General features: G+C 37.2%; 1 protein-coding gene across 2 annotated transcripts; it reads right to left on the bottom strand.

The window, feature by feature from the left end:
* Positions 1 to 4,573: 4,573 nt before the first annotated feature.
* Positions 4,574 to 11,672, bottom strand: LOC103453551 (ABC transporter C family member 8). Of its 2 annotated transcripts, XM_008393088.4 has the most exons (12): positions 11,498 to 11,672; positions 10,471 to 10,624; positions 8,227 to 10,190; positions 7,825 to 8,145; positions 7,638 to 7,724; positions 6,941 to 7,561; positions 6,392 to 6,851; positions 6,093 to 6,307; positions 5,699 to 6,004; positions 5,497 to 5,560; positions 5,137 to 5,376; positions 4,574 to 4,944 (listed from the first exon to the last, which is right to left on the bottom strand). In XM_008393088.4, the coding sequence occupies exons 2-12, from the start codon at positions 10,493 to 10,495 to the stop codon at positions 4,844 to 4,846; spliced, it is 4,404 nt and encodes a 1,467-aa protein (XP_008391310.2). In that variant the 5' UTR covers positions 10,496 to 10,624; positions 11,498 to 11,672; the 3' UTR covers positions 4,574 to 4,843. The 2 variants fall into 2 exon arrangements, with proteins under 2 accessions (XP_008391310.2, XP_028964136.1); XM_029108303.2 differs by lacking the exon at positions 11,498 to 11,672 and having other exon boundaries at positions 10,471 to 10,922.
* Between the last annotated feature and the right edge of the window lie 4,823 nt (positions 11,673 to 16,495).

Raw genomic sequence — 16,495 nt, 5'->3', positions numbered from 1 at the left:
AGGATGAGAATTATACCATCAAAGGTAATCTTCTACACCAAGATTTGCCAAGAATCCTCGTTGAAAAGAAAGCTCAGCTACTAAAATCTGAAGGGGCGAAAAACAAGGGTGAGTGGGCCTAAAAATAAAGTTTTATAAAAATCTTTCTGAAAAGATTGTAAGCCTCACCATAAAACAAGCATAGTTTCCAAAATATACTTACTACGTATAATATAAAAATACTTACTGTAGCCTACAAAATCTCAAGAATTCATTACGGCACAATATCTCGTAACTAAGGGCATGACATCCAAAATCACAAAATCTCACATAAGCAACATATCTTATCGGGTGCTCATCGACACATACTGACACACGAGTTCATGTAAAGGTATTCTGACATGAACATGACTTTATGTAATAATAATATACGCTATAGTGATACAATCACGTGAAGACTGGTGCTATTCGCGGTCACATACGAGTCAGAGTTGCCTATTGCAACCTGTACGACAAGACTGACACCTACTTGGATCCAAGGCGAGCATGCAGTGCGGATGTGAATATACACGTGAAAGACTGGCCCTACCCCTGGGCGAGCACTGACACCGGGGGTAGCAAACAATGAGCAAATAACTTAAATATAGCCATGCCACAATGAGCAAATATTAAACATGGCTTGAATTAGAATCCCATAAAGGTACGCATACCTGTGCATCCCGTAGGATTTATGATAACTTCATAATTTTCCGTTATTTTGCTAATTCTTATAAGCATTAGACTAAGCTACGCATACGTAGTAAATTCTTTTTCATTGTATAAATGGAAACTAACAAATATGCATATACTATATAAAAGAAAACACCTACTCACCTGAATTCCTCATTACAACTCCCTAGCACGAATGTTGAGGCATCACAAATGATCGTTGCCTAGAACAAATATCAAATCATGTCTCAGAATTCTTATCGATAGAACACGTAACTTACATAAAACACATCCTCAAGAACGTTCTAGAATGATTTATAACCCATTGACCAAAAGTCAACCGTCGGCCAAAGGTCGACTCTAGGGTCCACAACCTTATGTAACTTCATCTGGAATATCCGCACCTCGGATTTCCGATTCATAACTTCCTAAGTGTTTCAATAAGCTTTTAGAATAACATCCTAAAGTTTCGGAATGATACAACGATCGGATCTCCACCAATTACTAGAATTGGGTTGCTATCAACGTTTGTTATACAAACTTAGAAATTCAATTTAGGAAGATCCGTACATCAGATTCCCAATATGTCTGTTTCTATGATCCTCAAAATTACGTACTATAACGTATTAAGGTTTGGTGATGACCCAATGGTTGGATCGTTGAATCATAAAATGGTCAAGTGGCGTAGTATTCCATTCTAGGTTCAAACTATCGAACTATAACAAATGATGATCAAATTGAAATCAGAACATTGAATTTAGCTTAAAAAGGCAGCGTCGGCCCGCTGGCCACGCGCCGTCGCACGTGGCAGTCGGCCGCTCCGACTTGCCGAAAAATCAAACAACTCCAAAGTTTCCCAAATTTTATAAGAATGAAGATCTCGATAAGAGGAACAACTTTCATACCTAGGCCTAAGTCCAATTTGGCCAAGAAGTAGCCTGAAAATGCCTCGATACCGCCAGAACCCTAGAAATGGGTGGGCTTCGATTCAACCTCTTTGATGCTCCACTGTGCCCACCAAAGCTTGGGACTTGTTCCTGGGTTCAAGAGAAGCCGACCCATGATGGTGGTCAATGAAGTTTACTTCAGGAATGGCGGATAGCCGCCGTGGGTGCCCTCGAAGCTGTTAGTGCAAACTCACGAACTCTAGGCCTAAAAGCCACCAATTAATGGATGAGAATGGAAGAGGGAAGGTCGTAGGATGGTTTCCAGGTGGTAGCGACGATCAATTCACTAAGAAAATCGACAGAAAACGTAGCGGGAAGTCACGGTATGGGTCGGGTTGCGCAGGAAGGAACCGGGTCAGGGTGATCTGGTACTCCCTTTCTTTCTCTCTCATTTCCCCTCCTTTCTCTCCTCTCCCATTAGTCATCTCCTCACCTCATTCTTCTGGTTGGTCCATCCCCCTCCTTGTTCTCCTATCCTAATTGAGCAACAACCCTCTTTTTCCTTTCTTTTTTCCTTTCTTTCCTCAGTCCCTTCTTCTCCTTTCCCTCAACTAAAAATAATAATATAATAACAAAATAATCTTAAAATAATAATATAATAATTATGAGAAATATATAAAATAATAAATAGCAATCTTTACAAAAGTACTTTTCGGATTTGTAGTTCCGTAAAATTTTAATCGTAACTCCAAATTCGCTTCTGCTTGCGCCTATGCGTCCGTATCGTCAAATACTTTAGGAATACGATAAATAATAGCCCATACACTTCACAAAATGATGGTCAATGAAAGTCAACGATTTGGCCTCCAAGGGCATTTTTGTCAATTCACTCATTTAAATTTATAAAAATATAAAATTACGGACGAGTTATCACACTACACCCATATTATTTTTAATTAAAAAATTAATATCTCTTTAAACCCAAATTTACTACCTAAACTACCCTCACAAACTCAATTCAAAATGTAAATTTATCTTTGCACCCATTTAGAAAACGAAATTCCAAATTGAATAGTTTGGTGAAGTTTCAACTTGTTTAAGGGAATGAAAGCTTTCTAGAGTTCAATTTGTGTGGACAAGTCAAATAATTTGGTAAATTTTCTACTTGTTTATGAATCTTGTGAGACCACCACAAATTACGATAACAAAAAGTGTGCCAAACATTCTAATCTAACAACAGTCCTCATCACTTTTGGCTTCCTAATGAACCAATTTTCAGTAGTTGTGTCATTCCTTTTTTTTTTCTTATTTAAAGCAACGGCATGAGTTTGTATTAATAGAGATCCAGAAAAAAAATAGTAGCAGATTACAAAGTCTGGGATAAATCTTGCAACACTAATCGCTACAATCATCCAACAATATGCTCATTTACTTTCGTGAGTGTTACTGTTATGATCGCAGAGAGCTACACAATCGTCATTTTTCTCTTTTTACTACCTTTTCCTCAATTTTTACTCTATCAAATCATAAGCAATTAGACTCTAAAAGGTAATGACCACACACAAAGCATAGCAAACCCAAAAAATTGAAATCAAACGAATTTTTTATTTATTTTTTGCATAAATCGATTCATACCTTAGTTTTAGGATTTAAAACTTCAAAATCACTATCCATCAATAAAAAGCTTGTTTTTAGTGCTTAGATATTGAATGTGGGTTTGTTGATAACTTTTATTTTTATTGTTAATTTCATCTTGCACTTGATGGTAATTATGCAATAGGATTAAAAAGACAACTCACATTTAAATTTTAAGTTGGTATAAAAAGAGGTTACATAGGTTTAAATAAAATATCCTTAATAATAATAAATAAATTTTATGTTCTATTTGTTTCTACTTTTTGCTTTTGCAACATAGAAAATAATGCAAATAATCCAATAAGCTCCCATTTCCCTAAGAAGGGACAGAGATTCACTCCAGATCACACCTAAGAGCATAATGATCAAACAATTTGGACTACTCAAATTGAATTTGATGGTCCTTATTAACTCATTCAACTATCCCATCTCACACAAACTAAGGACTTCGATTTCTCTTTCACATAACTAAGTGCTAGTTAATGACAGCTCAAAGCTAATGCTTACTCTTTAATCCACACTAGATTTTGGATCCATTTACCTTTAAAGAGACAATCTTTGATTCCTCCACTATGCTTCCACTGTCTAGCAATATTTTTTTTCAATTCTAACCTACCGTGTTTCCCTGCAAATGATTGAATAATTATACCTACCGTGTTTCCCTGCAAATGATTGAATAATTATATGTGCCTTTTATCTCTTTCAAGAAATAGACAAAGATTATTCAGAAAAGTCATGAGCTAGTGAAATGATTTGTATTCTTTAATTAGATAGTGTCACACACTACGTTTAATGTCTAAAATATTCAAAGCATATATGATATATCATCTAATTGAACTCCTAAAAGTAGTAGGGTACGTCAAACTATGCATGATAATATGGCAAGTAAGCTTTAGGAGAAGCACCTTGACCTTCTTTTTCTTGCGCAACATCTAATTTTATGGTTTTTTTACAAAATAATTTCGTTCTCCATGATCTGAATAGTTCATTTTGTAGATCATTAAACAATAATTTATGCGCAATTTTACTCCAAAGTGAAATTGTGGAGTGAACTCAAACAAAACCAGTAGTTAAGGACATATAAATCCATTAATTGATTAGTGTTTGAACGCTACTGCTTGTATTATATTCAGTTTTGTTTTTTTATCTACTAGGATTAAACCTGTAAATGTTAGACATCAAGAAACTTTACTGCAAATCTAATTACCAATCCATTCCAAACCTTAGCATCAACTTCACTACGAAACCACCATCAATTTGATTCCGTAAAAGTAAAGGGATGGCCTTGGAAATTTGAATATACCCAAAAAAAAAACACAAAAAGGAGAAAGATAAGGGACGAAAGGAAAGGAGTAAACCATCTGTTTCTAGAACGAGTGTTATTCCAACGTGAAGATTTGAAGGTCTATTATTCCATTTTTATAGTGACCTCAAGCTTCTCATAACACTAAGACAATCTTAACAACATTACGTTGATTTATAAGTTACAAATGATATTTAGATCTGCATTTTTTCTTCCACAATAAGCGTTACGTTCCATCAATGATTTCAGCCATGAATACGAATTTCTAGGAGCAGGGAATTTATATTGCAAACTAGGTGATTTGTGGTTGCTGACATTTTAATTGGTGGCATCAGTTTTTCTTGCAGCTTGACCAATATTCAGCAACAAGCTTGGAGAAGTAGGAGTTGGTATCCAACAGCTTTGAAGGTTGTTCATACTCCACCAACTTCCCTATTTTTTCAAACAAAATCACACTACATATTAGCATTAGGATTTAATAACCAATTACAGAAACATCATATCCCCCTGATGACTGTTTAGCAAAAATTTTAAAAATTCTAATTGAATTAGACGCGTTCAAATTTTTTCTGTCTCAAATTATATTGAAATGCGATTAAGAGATGATTGGAAAGAAAAGCATACCATAGGAGAGAACCATGACCATGTCACTGTCTATAACGGTTGGAACTCTGTGAGCTACAGTTATAACCGTGCATTCTGCGAATTCCTGCCTTATGATTCTCTGCAGAATGGCATCTGTTGAAGAATCAATGGAGGCAGTAGCCTCATCGAGAACTAAAATTCTGTTCCTCTTGAGAAGGACTCTTCCGAGGCAAAAGAGCTGGCGTTGCCCGACACTCCAATTTTCCCCTTCATCACTCACTGTTGAAGTCATTGTAGTTTTAACTTACAGTACAACATGATTCTAGTTGGAACCGGGGATTAAGTAAGATGTTCATCATTATGTTTCTCATTCAGTCATAGGAAAGATCATAAACTCACCAGAGGAGTCAAGTAGATTTGGTAGGTCGCTGACTGTCGCCTTGAGCTGGCACTTCTCTAGAGCCTGCAGATGAAAACGTCCTTAAAATTGTACTAGTACAAAACAGAACGCATTGTATGTAGTGCCTAAAAACCTCGTTTTATTAGTAAAATTATGCAGGGAAAGCCGTTTTCATCATTTAACCGGAGTCAGTTAGCTCACCCTCCATATCTCATCATCGGAGTAAAGGCCTAGAGGATCCAAGTTGGTTCGGATGCTACCTCTGAAAAGAGTTGGTTCTTGAGGGATAATGCTTAGCTTCATTCTCAAATCTTTTAGACCCATCGAACATATGTCAAGTCCATCTATAAGAATTTTACCACTTGCCGGCTCTACTAAGCGAAACAAAGCGCTTATGAGTGTGGTTTTTCCGCTTCCTGTCCTTCCCACAACTCCTACTCTAGTGCCTTCTTTGAATGTGCATGTAATTCCCTTTAGAACTAGCGGAGCATTTGAACGATACTTTATCTGTAATCAACCAAAAGAAATAATCAATCATTAGAATTTCAACCTGATCAAATGATAAGGTAGTTAAAGAACAACGATAGTATATTACCTTCAGAGAATAGAGCTCTATTCTACCCTTGTTAGGCCATGACGTTGGCGGCCTCTTGTCCTCCACAATTGCAGGAGGCTCTGGCGGAATCATCATGAATTGTTTTATCCTTTCAACTGAGATAATGTAGTTGGATAAGTTGCAATACCATCGTGTCACAAAAATTTGTGTCCCCGTTAGCGTTAAAGCATATGACAGTGAAAGCCCAATAAGCCCTGCAGACATCAAGAAATTTTTTTTTCAAGTTAAACACCTATAAACACCTGAAATTCAACACATGGATTGCTATTATTAAGTACCTGGAGCAACATAACCCTTGGGAAGTAAGATAAGTAAGAAAGCAGCCACGAAAAGGGTTAAATTCTGAAGTACTTCTGTCCTTAAAATTAACCACTCCATGGTTGCGTTAGAATGAAAGAACAGTCGAGCATCTGTGTCAACTAGCTTCAAGTAGTTGTGGAAGAATCTGTCAACCATTTTAAAAGCTCTTATAGTAACCACTCCAAGTGCTGTCTCCGATGCATAGTTCATAACCGGAGCTTTGGTTGTTCCATTGATTCTTATTAGTTCCCTTGCAGTGGCTAGATAATACCCCTGAACATATTTTGCGGCAACCATGGCGAGAATGCCTACAATGAGAACTTGCCATGTGACAGAAGCCATAATTCCAATCGTTGCCAGGAGTTCAAGGCCAGCAGACATTATGAAGATGATGGAGAAGGGTACATCAAAATCCAAAATACTTAAATCAGATGAGGCCTGCAAAAGTATAAATATCAAATGGTTTTGATAACAAGTGATGGGAATACAGTTACCAGAGTGCATAAAGTAGAATTTTGTCTACTTACTCGTATCAAAATCCGGCCAACAGGGGTTGAGTCAAAGAAGAGCATGGGAGCCTTAAAAATAGCATCGGTGAAACCAGAGAAAAAGGCTTTTGAAGCTTTCAATCCCATATAAGCTGCTGAAAATGACCTTAGATATACAAAGACAGCACTAAGTGTTGAAATCGCTGTATAAATGCCGATGAGCATGCCATTGGTTACGTTAGGCATTTGAATGCCTAGAGCTAGCCAATAAGTTGAAACAGCCTGAAGACCAACAAAACCAGATTGTGTTATTATGCCGAAGATTAGAAGAAGAGTTCCTTTAGACACAAGAAAATAATCCCGGATGGGCTTCAGTCCAACATCACCAATCCCTCTCTCTTCTTCTTCTGTTAGTTGCACGCCAGGCACACCCTTCACAGAAATATCCCCTTCACTGTTATTTGTAGTGAGGTAAGCCGTCTGAAGTTCCTCCGGCATAACTATATCTCCCTTTTCAGATTCTCCTTGGCTTTGATTATTCGAAGGACCCAATGTTGTTACGGTATCTCTATGAGCATTTACAAGCTGCTCAAATGCTGTTCCTGCTGTCAAGAGACTCTCATAGCTTCCGGATTGAGTAGCTTGTCCACCCTCCATTACCTGCAAATGAAATAAGGTTTCATGAGCAAACCAATAATTGCAAATAAACTGCAAAAATGAATTAACAACAACGTACTAGAATTTTATCAACTTCTGAGAGGAATTCAACTTGATGAGTCACCAGAATTACAATTTTCTTTGCTAGAGTGGTCATGACGCATTCCTGCACAAGTCATTCAAATTGAGTAAACTGTTTCTATGAGATTACGATGCTAAATGTGGTTTTCATGCTTCTTAAAACGCTTGATCTTTGTCTTTCTTACATGAAATAGAGTTGCACCAGTATGGGCATCCACTGCACTGAAGGGATCATCAAGGAGATAGATATCAGCATCACTGTAGACAGCTCGGGCCAGCTGAATCCGCTGCTTCTGCCCTCCACTCATGTTAATCCCCCTCTGGCCTATTTCAGTAAGATCACCGTGGTCAAAACTATCGATGTCCTTATCCAAAGCACAAGCTTTTATGGCATTCTCATATTTGTTCTTGTCCATTGGCCTGCCGTAGAGTATGTTATCGCGTACTGTCCCACTTTGTATCCAAGAAGTCTGAGAAACATAGGCTATGGTTCCAAATACATCAACCTGCTTGCAAGCATTAATAAAGTTAGTATAAAAAAATTAGTGCATCGAGTATATTAAAGTTTTCATCTGTTTTCAACTCACAGTTCCTGAAATTTTTGGCATCTCTCCAAGTATAGCGTATAGTAGTGATGATTTTCCTGCTCCAACTGGCCCACAAACTGCAACTTTCTGCTCCCTTTGCACTTCTAAATTCACATCTCTGAGAGTTGGATCTGTTGATTGATCAGGATACCAGGTGAAATTACCTCTTTCTATTCTTAAGCTCTTATCGGAATTCATTGAGGGCAACTTCCTTACTTCGTCATCTTTCAGCTCGTCATCAAGCAAAAACACATTGAGCCGGTCAAATGAAACCTTGACTTGGATCAGCACTGAAAGAGCCTCTGGTATCATTCTTACAGGTTCCCCCATGCTCCTTAGTGAAGCTAGAACCGTGAATATGGTACTTGCATTAAGAGGGACACTTTTGAAAAGGATACATCCGAGAAAGACAACTGAAGAGATGATGGTGGGTGACATCCAATACAGCAAAGTGCCATAAGCCCTTTTAAATTGCGAGTCAGACAACCATTTGAATTCACGTTCACGAAGGGAATCGACAATGTTTTTAAATTTCTCTTCCCAGGACTGTAACTTGATGATTTTCATACTGTTCAGGATCTCAGAAGTGGCTCTGAGTCGCTCATCTTGAGCGATCATGAATTGGGACTGACACTTTTGAAGTGTCTTTGCAAATGGCACATTCAGGAGACCACAAATGAGGAGAGGAAGCAAACCAGGAAGAGCACCAAGACCCACCACCCAGAAAAGAACTCCAATGGCAAGGAATAGTTGCAACGCGTAGGTCCATGTCGAATGTAGCCACCATGGGAACTCGCCCATTCGATAGGCATCAACTGCTATATAATTTACAATCTCACCAGCTGAGTGCCTTCTCCTTCCCAAGCTAGAAAGTTTGAGCTGCTTTTTATAAACTGCCACCATCAAGGCTGACCTCATCCTCAATCCAGACCTCCTTGCGTCGAAAAACCAATGTCTCTGGCTCAAAGATTCAACCACTTTTGAAAGAACTAGACACCCCACTATAGTGAAGCCTTCAGAGAGAGTTGCATTTTCATTATTCGAGTAATTTACAAAAGCATAGAGTATAAGAGGAGAAATTACAATTGCAATCGTCCTGATAAATGCACAAAATGCTATCCACATATTTTCTTTCATGTAAACTTTCACTACTGTCTGCAGAACCAGGTTCCTGGTGCTGCTTGAGCTCTTCTCCCTTAAGAGTGAATCCCATGCATTGGCAAACTTTAGGTACGCTAAATCTGCTTCGTCTTCAGAAACAAGAGAAGGGATGTCTTCGAGAGCTAATGTTTTCAAGGAACCCAGGTTGAGCAAAGGGTTAATCCAAGAAAATGTCAGTTTGCTCAGGAAGCTAGCCCGGTCTACTTCTGATTTCTGGCTCTTTCCCGTCGATTTTTTGGTCAATAGAGGTTCAGATAGGCTGTTTTCTTGGGCATGCTGATGAACAAAGTGACTGAGGTTTCGAATAGCACACAAGAGAAGTAAGAAGCCCACTGGCCATGTCATTGCATCAAACATCTGAATGCTATGAGTTCTTACAAGTATTTCGATGTTTAGAGCCGAGGCCATTGAAAAGGAGGAGAACCACCAAACGGAGTTCAAGATTTTGATCCATTTGGAACTTTGCACAAGCAATGAAGCAGTGAAAGAAATCCAAATTAGTCCTCTGGCAAAGTAATCCAACCGGACAAAATGTTCCGATTGATCATCACTTTCGGATATTAGATCCCATAAACCAGCAGCAAAATATGCAATGCTAGTAAGAGCACAGCAAATTGAAATAGCTAGAGAGAACTGGTCCCTTCTGGCTGGAACGGTAATATAATGCTTCCGTATGGTGCTTACAAGGGTAAATAAGAGAAAAACACAGAGGAAGAGCAGATTTATGCCATTGATGATAGTTCTTTGAGTGCAGTAAGAACCCAGTTCAAGTTCACCACCACAAATCCATGAAAAACTACTCCCTGCATATCCGAAAACCGATCACAAAACATGTTAAGCACTGGGAAAAGTTGGAAAACACAAGTAAAATGAAAAAGTGCATGGAGTGCAATTATACATTCACATAGAGAAATGATCAAACAGAAAGAAGGCGAAGAGTTGAAGACGTAAAAAGCTATACTAATGAAGATCATTGAATACCACACTATTGAATTCTACTTCACTACAACAGCAGCAAATTTATCAATCGAATTCACTGAAAAACATACCATGTTCATAGAGAAAATTATAGTGGGCACTTACCAATTGAGCTCCTGAAGGAAGCCATACTTGTGCAACTTCTTTGCAGCAGTACCCCAAACTCTGTTGGAGAGATGAGCTCAAATATCAATATACATCTTCATAGAAAGAAGTACCCCACGTAACTTCTACCCCTTGCACCCAAGTTCGAATCCTCCTGACAAATAAAGTAGTATAAAATAACGTCTTGTAAAAAAAGAGATATTATAACCACGAAAATAATAAAACTGTGCATCTGCAGAAATGATAGATCACACATCAGCATCTTGTTCCATTTGTTTGTTTGATTGCATGGACAGTCTGTATCATCAGCAAACTAATGAAGTGCTTATTTATTATGGAGGCATCAGGCATTTCCTTGTCTTTATACACTTCACGTCTACAATTTTGCTACTTGCATTTCTATTTATTATATAAAAACAAGCTACTTAGCAAACATGTTTACACAATTCAGCCAAACATTCATTTTTTTATTTAGTCCAACTTGACTGCACAAACCCCACGTTTTTAATTTTTCTTTTAATTTGTTTTTGGTGTATATTTTTTGCAGTTTCATATGTTTACGTACAAGAACGGGTCAAATTTTAAAAAACAAAAACAGATCATATATCTTCATTACCTATTCCGGTGCACTAAGGTCACGGGACATTGTAGCCACACCCGACTGTATGAACAAGAACAATGTTCCACCTTTTTCTCTCTTTTTTCCCTTTCTTGCTAATCATCATTGTAAAAAACATTCGCAGAAAAATAAATTTCAAACTTTCAGTTTTTACTTTCTACTATTTTATTCGGTCTTATATTGTTTACGTACACCTGCAATGTAAAAACAATGACAGGAGGACACCTTTGTATCTCTGTTCTTTTTTTTTCACTAACCATTAAACTCGTGAAAAACATTTGCAGAAAGCAAATTTCAAAACTATGAATAACCCTTTATTTTACCAACTCTAATTAGTACTAATCCACTGTTTAATCATATTATCATCAATGACAATATTAATCAAGAAGTGGGGCAGGAGGGACTCACTTGGCAATTTGGTTTTGTGGGATTTCAGTTTTAGCCATCGCTCTTGTAACCATGTGCTCTCCTCCCGTCCAGACCATATTATATGGGTTGAAGACGATCGTGATTTGTATTGGAAAGTGGGGAATGATTCCCATTATCAAATAGATGAAGAGAATAGATCGACAAGAAAACAGATACGTATCACTATCACTTTGGAGACGTTGAAATAGGTAGTGATTGTTGTGGCCAAAAATCAATCATGGAGTCACGACACTTGGGACGATAATATCATGTCTTAAGTCGTTAAATTTTACAATGGTCTACATATAGTAAAATGTGAAAAATATACATATTTAAATGGAGAGATTCACGATCCGTGAATTTTTATTTTATTTTTTATTATAGTTAATAAAAGGGATCTTTTGATATATCCGCCTCAGTTTTGAATTTTCTAGATCAAACATTCATGCCTTTTAGTGATTTGATTAAACTTTTTTTTTGTCATAATTTTGGTGCTATATGCACATTATATTGTAACAAATTTCCTATAATCTAGCCTTTTGATTACACTCTCTTGAGTCTCCTCTGTTAGAGATAATTGTTAAAAAAAAAAAGTTGGTTAGATTCAATTTATTTTCACAATAATGCTACAATTCAGCAATAATTATCTACGATTTAAGATATTTTCTTTCCAAAATAGTTTTTAATATTTTTAAACCCCCAAAATCAAACGTATCGAAATAAGTTTTTCTTTTAGTACATTAAGAGAAATTAGGATTGAGAATAAAATAAACTTACCAATACACAATGTGTACAAAATAAAACGTACTAAATAAAAATAATGTACCAATCTTAAAAATATGTATCAAATCAAAAGTACCAAAATTGCAAATAAACGTATCAATTAATGATTTTGGTAAATTCAAACGTACCCGCAAATAATATATATATAATGTATTGTACCTAAAAATAATTCATCAACAACTATACTTAAAAAAAACAACAAAAAAGAAAATATAATTTCACAAAAAAAATTGAAAATATTACACGGAACTTTTATGTTGATTACCAACTATTTGAAAAAGATAAAACCATTTGGAAAAAGAAATAATATTAAATGTTTGCATAACAAAAAAAAACTATGATAAAAAAACATATTTGGAAGAAGAGAAAATATAGTTTAATTACTAATATCTCCACTAAATAAGGAAAAATGCATTATGCAAATAAAAGGATAAATTCAAAAATTATTTTAATTTTAAAAAATAGAGGTGACTATTGGTTAAAGCACTTTAATCAAATTTTAAAAAGGAACAGATGTTTAATTAATTGTAGAATTATCAGAGAGACGGGCCATACGACTCACTTCCAACACCAATATTGTCCCTAGCTTGGTAATTACTACCTGCACAATCTGTCAGGTGTGGGGTTTTATCACAAAAGGTCTCGGTATTAGTTGGAGTAGGGTTAGGATATTTAAACTCTTCTTTTCTCATTGATATGGTTGATGTGGGACATTTCAATACGCCCCCTCATGTGGGACCCAATTAGTGGGTCACACGTGGGAGATCCACACATCGACAACCATTACCACATGGAGCCAGGGAGACTCACCCTACACGCGGGGCCAAGGGACCCACCATCATCGCGCGAGGCTAAGGGGACCCACCCATCACGTGGCAGTACAGTACATGCCCACTCCCTGGCTCTGATACCATGTAGAATTTTAATGCTTAACTTTTATGTATTCCACAATTCTGAATAAAAAGTACATACAATACTTGTTACAAAAGAAAAGAAAATAAAGGACACAATATCCTTCTTAAAATATGACTCTAATAATTACAAAATATTTACATTCCTTATTTCCTAAATATTGACTTATTCCAATACTCCCCCTCAAGTTGGAGTATAGTTATTACGCATGCCCAACTTGACAAGCAAGTCATCAAACCTCTTACTACACACGACATGGGTAAGAATATTTGCAAGTTGTTCATCTGAGTTCACAAACGATATTGACACAATCTTCTTCTCTAGCTTTTCTTTGATAAAATGTCTATCAACCTCAACATGCTTAGTCCTGTCATGCTGTACTGGATTCTCAGCAATTTCTCTAGCAGACTTATTATCACAATACAACTTCATTGCCTCATTCTGTTTAAAACCGAGACTCCAAAGCAATTTTCGTAGCCAAACAATCTCACATACACCTATACTTGGCTTCGGCAGAAGACCGTGATACCACATTCTACTTCTTGCTCCGCCACGTAACTAAATTACCTCCAACAAATGTAAAATACCCAGATGTAGACCTTCTATCAGTCACGTTACCTGCCTAATCAGCATCAGTAAATCCCTCAATCCTCATATGTCCATGACATTCATACAAAATTCCTTTACCCGGGGCAGACTTCAAATATACCAAGATTCTCATTACCGTCGTCATATGATCAATACTAGGTGAGTTCATAAATTGACTTACCACACTTACGACATAGTCAATATCTGGACGAGTATGAGACAAATAAATCAGCCTCCCCACTAGTCTTTGATATCTACCTCTGTCAATCAGTTCCTGATTTGGATAAATCCCTAAATAATGTTTCTCTACAGTGGGAGTATCCACAGGTTTACATCCCAGCATGCCTGTTTCTTTTAATAAATCCATAACATACTTATGTTGAGACAAGAAAATACCTCTAGATGATCGAGTGACTTCCACGCCAGGAAAATATTTCAAATCTCCCAAATTCTTCATCTCGAACTTAGCTGCAAGGTTTTGTCTAACTTCATTATCTCTTCATAATCATTACCCGTTATTATCATGTCATCCATATAAATAATTAAGGCCGTCACTTTACCACTTCTCTGCTTCACAAATAATGTATGATCCAAGTGACTTTGATAATACCCAATCCTCCTCATAACTTGAGTAAATCTACCAAACCATGCACAAGGTGATTGCTTAAGTTCGTAAAGTGACTTTCGCAACCTACATACTCCAGTTTTCCCTCCGGCATTGTACCTCAGAGGAAAATCCATATATACCTCTTCTTCCAAGTGCCCATGAAGAAAAGCATTTTTCACATCAAACTGTTTCAATGGCCAATTCAAATTTGCAGTTAACGAAATCAGAACTCGTACTGTATTCATCTTCGCTGCTGGAGAAAAAGTTTCCTGATAATCAACACCATAAGTTTGAGTATAACCCTTTGCTACTAACCTTGCTTTATAACTGTCTATCGATCCGTCTACCTTGATCTTGATCGTAAATACCCATCTACACCCAATTGGTTTCTTGCCTTTAGGTAGCTCCGTTACCTCCCATGTATTATTCTTGTGTAGTGCCATCATTTCTTCATCCATTGCAGCATCCCATTTAGGATCCTTCAAGGCATCCTCAACTTGGGTTGGTGCTTGGATTGCTTCCACATTATTTACCCAGGCTTGGCGTTCCTGTGCAAGGTTCTTGCATGACACATAATTTGCTATTGGATACTTTACTTTTCCTTCAGGAGAAAACCTGTCAAGAAGAACACCATAATTTTTCCTTGGCAGCAACTTATATGTACTTACATCATTATTTGGATTAGTTACATGAGCATCTGTAGTACTTACCTCAGGGATATTTAGAGAAGACACATTGGGTGACACTATCGAGCTAGAGAGAAGGTAATGTGGGTTCTATAGGCGGCACTTCTTCCCCTGAAGTACTTGGTTCGGCAATAGGCTGCTGGACTATTATAGCTTCCTTGGCAGGACCTTGCCGAAAGTCTGCACTTATCTCGGTAGGCAACAGCTGAAGGCCCATATCATTCTCTGCAGTTTCTTGTCGAGAGACTGGTGTCCCATTTTCATCCTTTTCATCAACACATACTCCCCCTAAATTACATATCACATCCTCTGGTACCTCTAACCACCCAAGATCAACTTGATCACCACTAGTGTTCTCCCCCTGGTGATCTGAAGGTGATGGGATCGAAGAATAAAAATACTCTGATTCAGAAAAAGTAACATCCATAGTCACATACATATGTCGAGTTTCAAGATGATAACACTTATACCATTTCTGCTCGGAGGCAAACCTAACAAAAATGCACCGAAGGGCACATGGATCCAATTTTCTATAATGAATCTTGTGAATATGAACATATGCTACATATCCAAACACACGAGGAGTAAGGTTATTAGTGGATACTACATGAACATGTTCCGTCAATACTTGAAGAGGTGTACAGAATTCTACAACTCGAGATGGCATACGGTTAATCACATACATGGCATAGGTAATGGCTTCAGGCCAAAAATGTTTAGGCACAGACACACCAATAAGCAAGGCACGAGCAGTTTCCAAGATATGACGATTCTTTCTCTCAGCAACCCCATTCTGTTGTGGAGTATGCGGACATGTAGTTTAATGAATGATTCCACAATCTTGGAGAAACCTGGATACTTATAATTTATGTACTCTCCACCATTGTCGGAATGCAAAACTTTAATATTAGTGGAATACTAAGTTTTAATCATCTGTTGAAACAAACGAAACACATTATAAACCTTACTTTTATTTTTCAACATATACAACCACGTCATGTGAGTGCAATCATCCACCAAAGTAACAAACCACCTAATTCCTGAAGTAGTACTAACAGGGGAAGACCCCCACATATCAGAGTGTACTAGTGCAAATGGTGAAGATCTTCTATTTATACTTGGAAGGAATGATGCACGATGACTTTTGGCTAAAATACATACTTCACATTTCAATTCTGAATCTTCAATACCACTGAACAAATCAGGTAATATATGTTTCAAATAACCAAACGATCATGCCCCAAACGACGATGCAATAACAATACCTTCTGTAGATTAATATTACGTGACGAATGAACCAAATTAGCTCTTCCAGGAACCACGTCATTCACATAATATAGCCCATCTCTCTTAGTGCCACGCCTAATAATCTCCTTTGTCTGAATATCCTGAAGCAAGCAAAATGAAGGATACATTCCTACA

Source organism: Malus domestica, chromosome 09 (assembly GCF_042453785.1).
Source record: "Malus domestica chromosome 09, GDT2T_hap1".
In the NCBI taxonomy this organism is placed as follows: Eukaryota; Viridiplantae; Streptophyta; class Magnoliopsida; order Rosales; family Rosaceae; genus Malus; species Malus domestica.
The sequence above is the reverse complement of the archived record's forward strand: the minus strand, read 5'-3'. Positions and strand labels throughout refer to the sequence as shown.

Bases quoted from the DNA above. Each gene is read 5' to 3' on its own strand.
- LOC103453551 (XM_008393088.4), bottom strand. From the start codon at position 10,495: ATGGCTTCCTTCAGGAGCTCAATTG. The intron at 7,725-7,824 runs GTAAGAAAGACA...TGACTTGTGCAG, and splicing joins CTGGTGCAACTCTATTTCAT to GAATGCGTCATGACCACTCT. The intron at 5,561-5,698 runs GTGAGCTAACTG...TTTCATCTGCAG, and splicing joins CCGATGATGAGATATGGAGG to GCTCTAGAGAAGTGCCAGCT.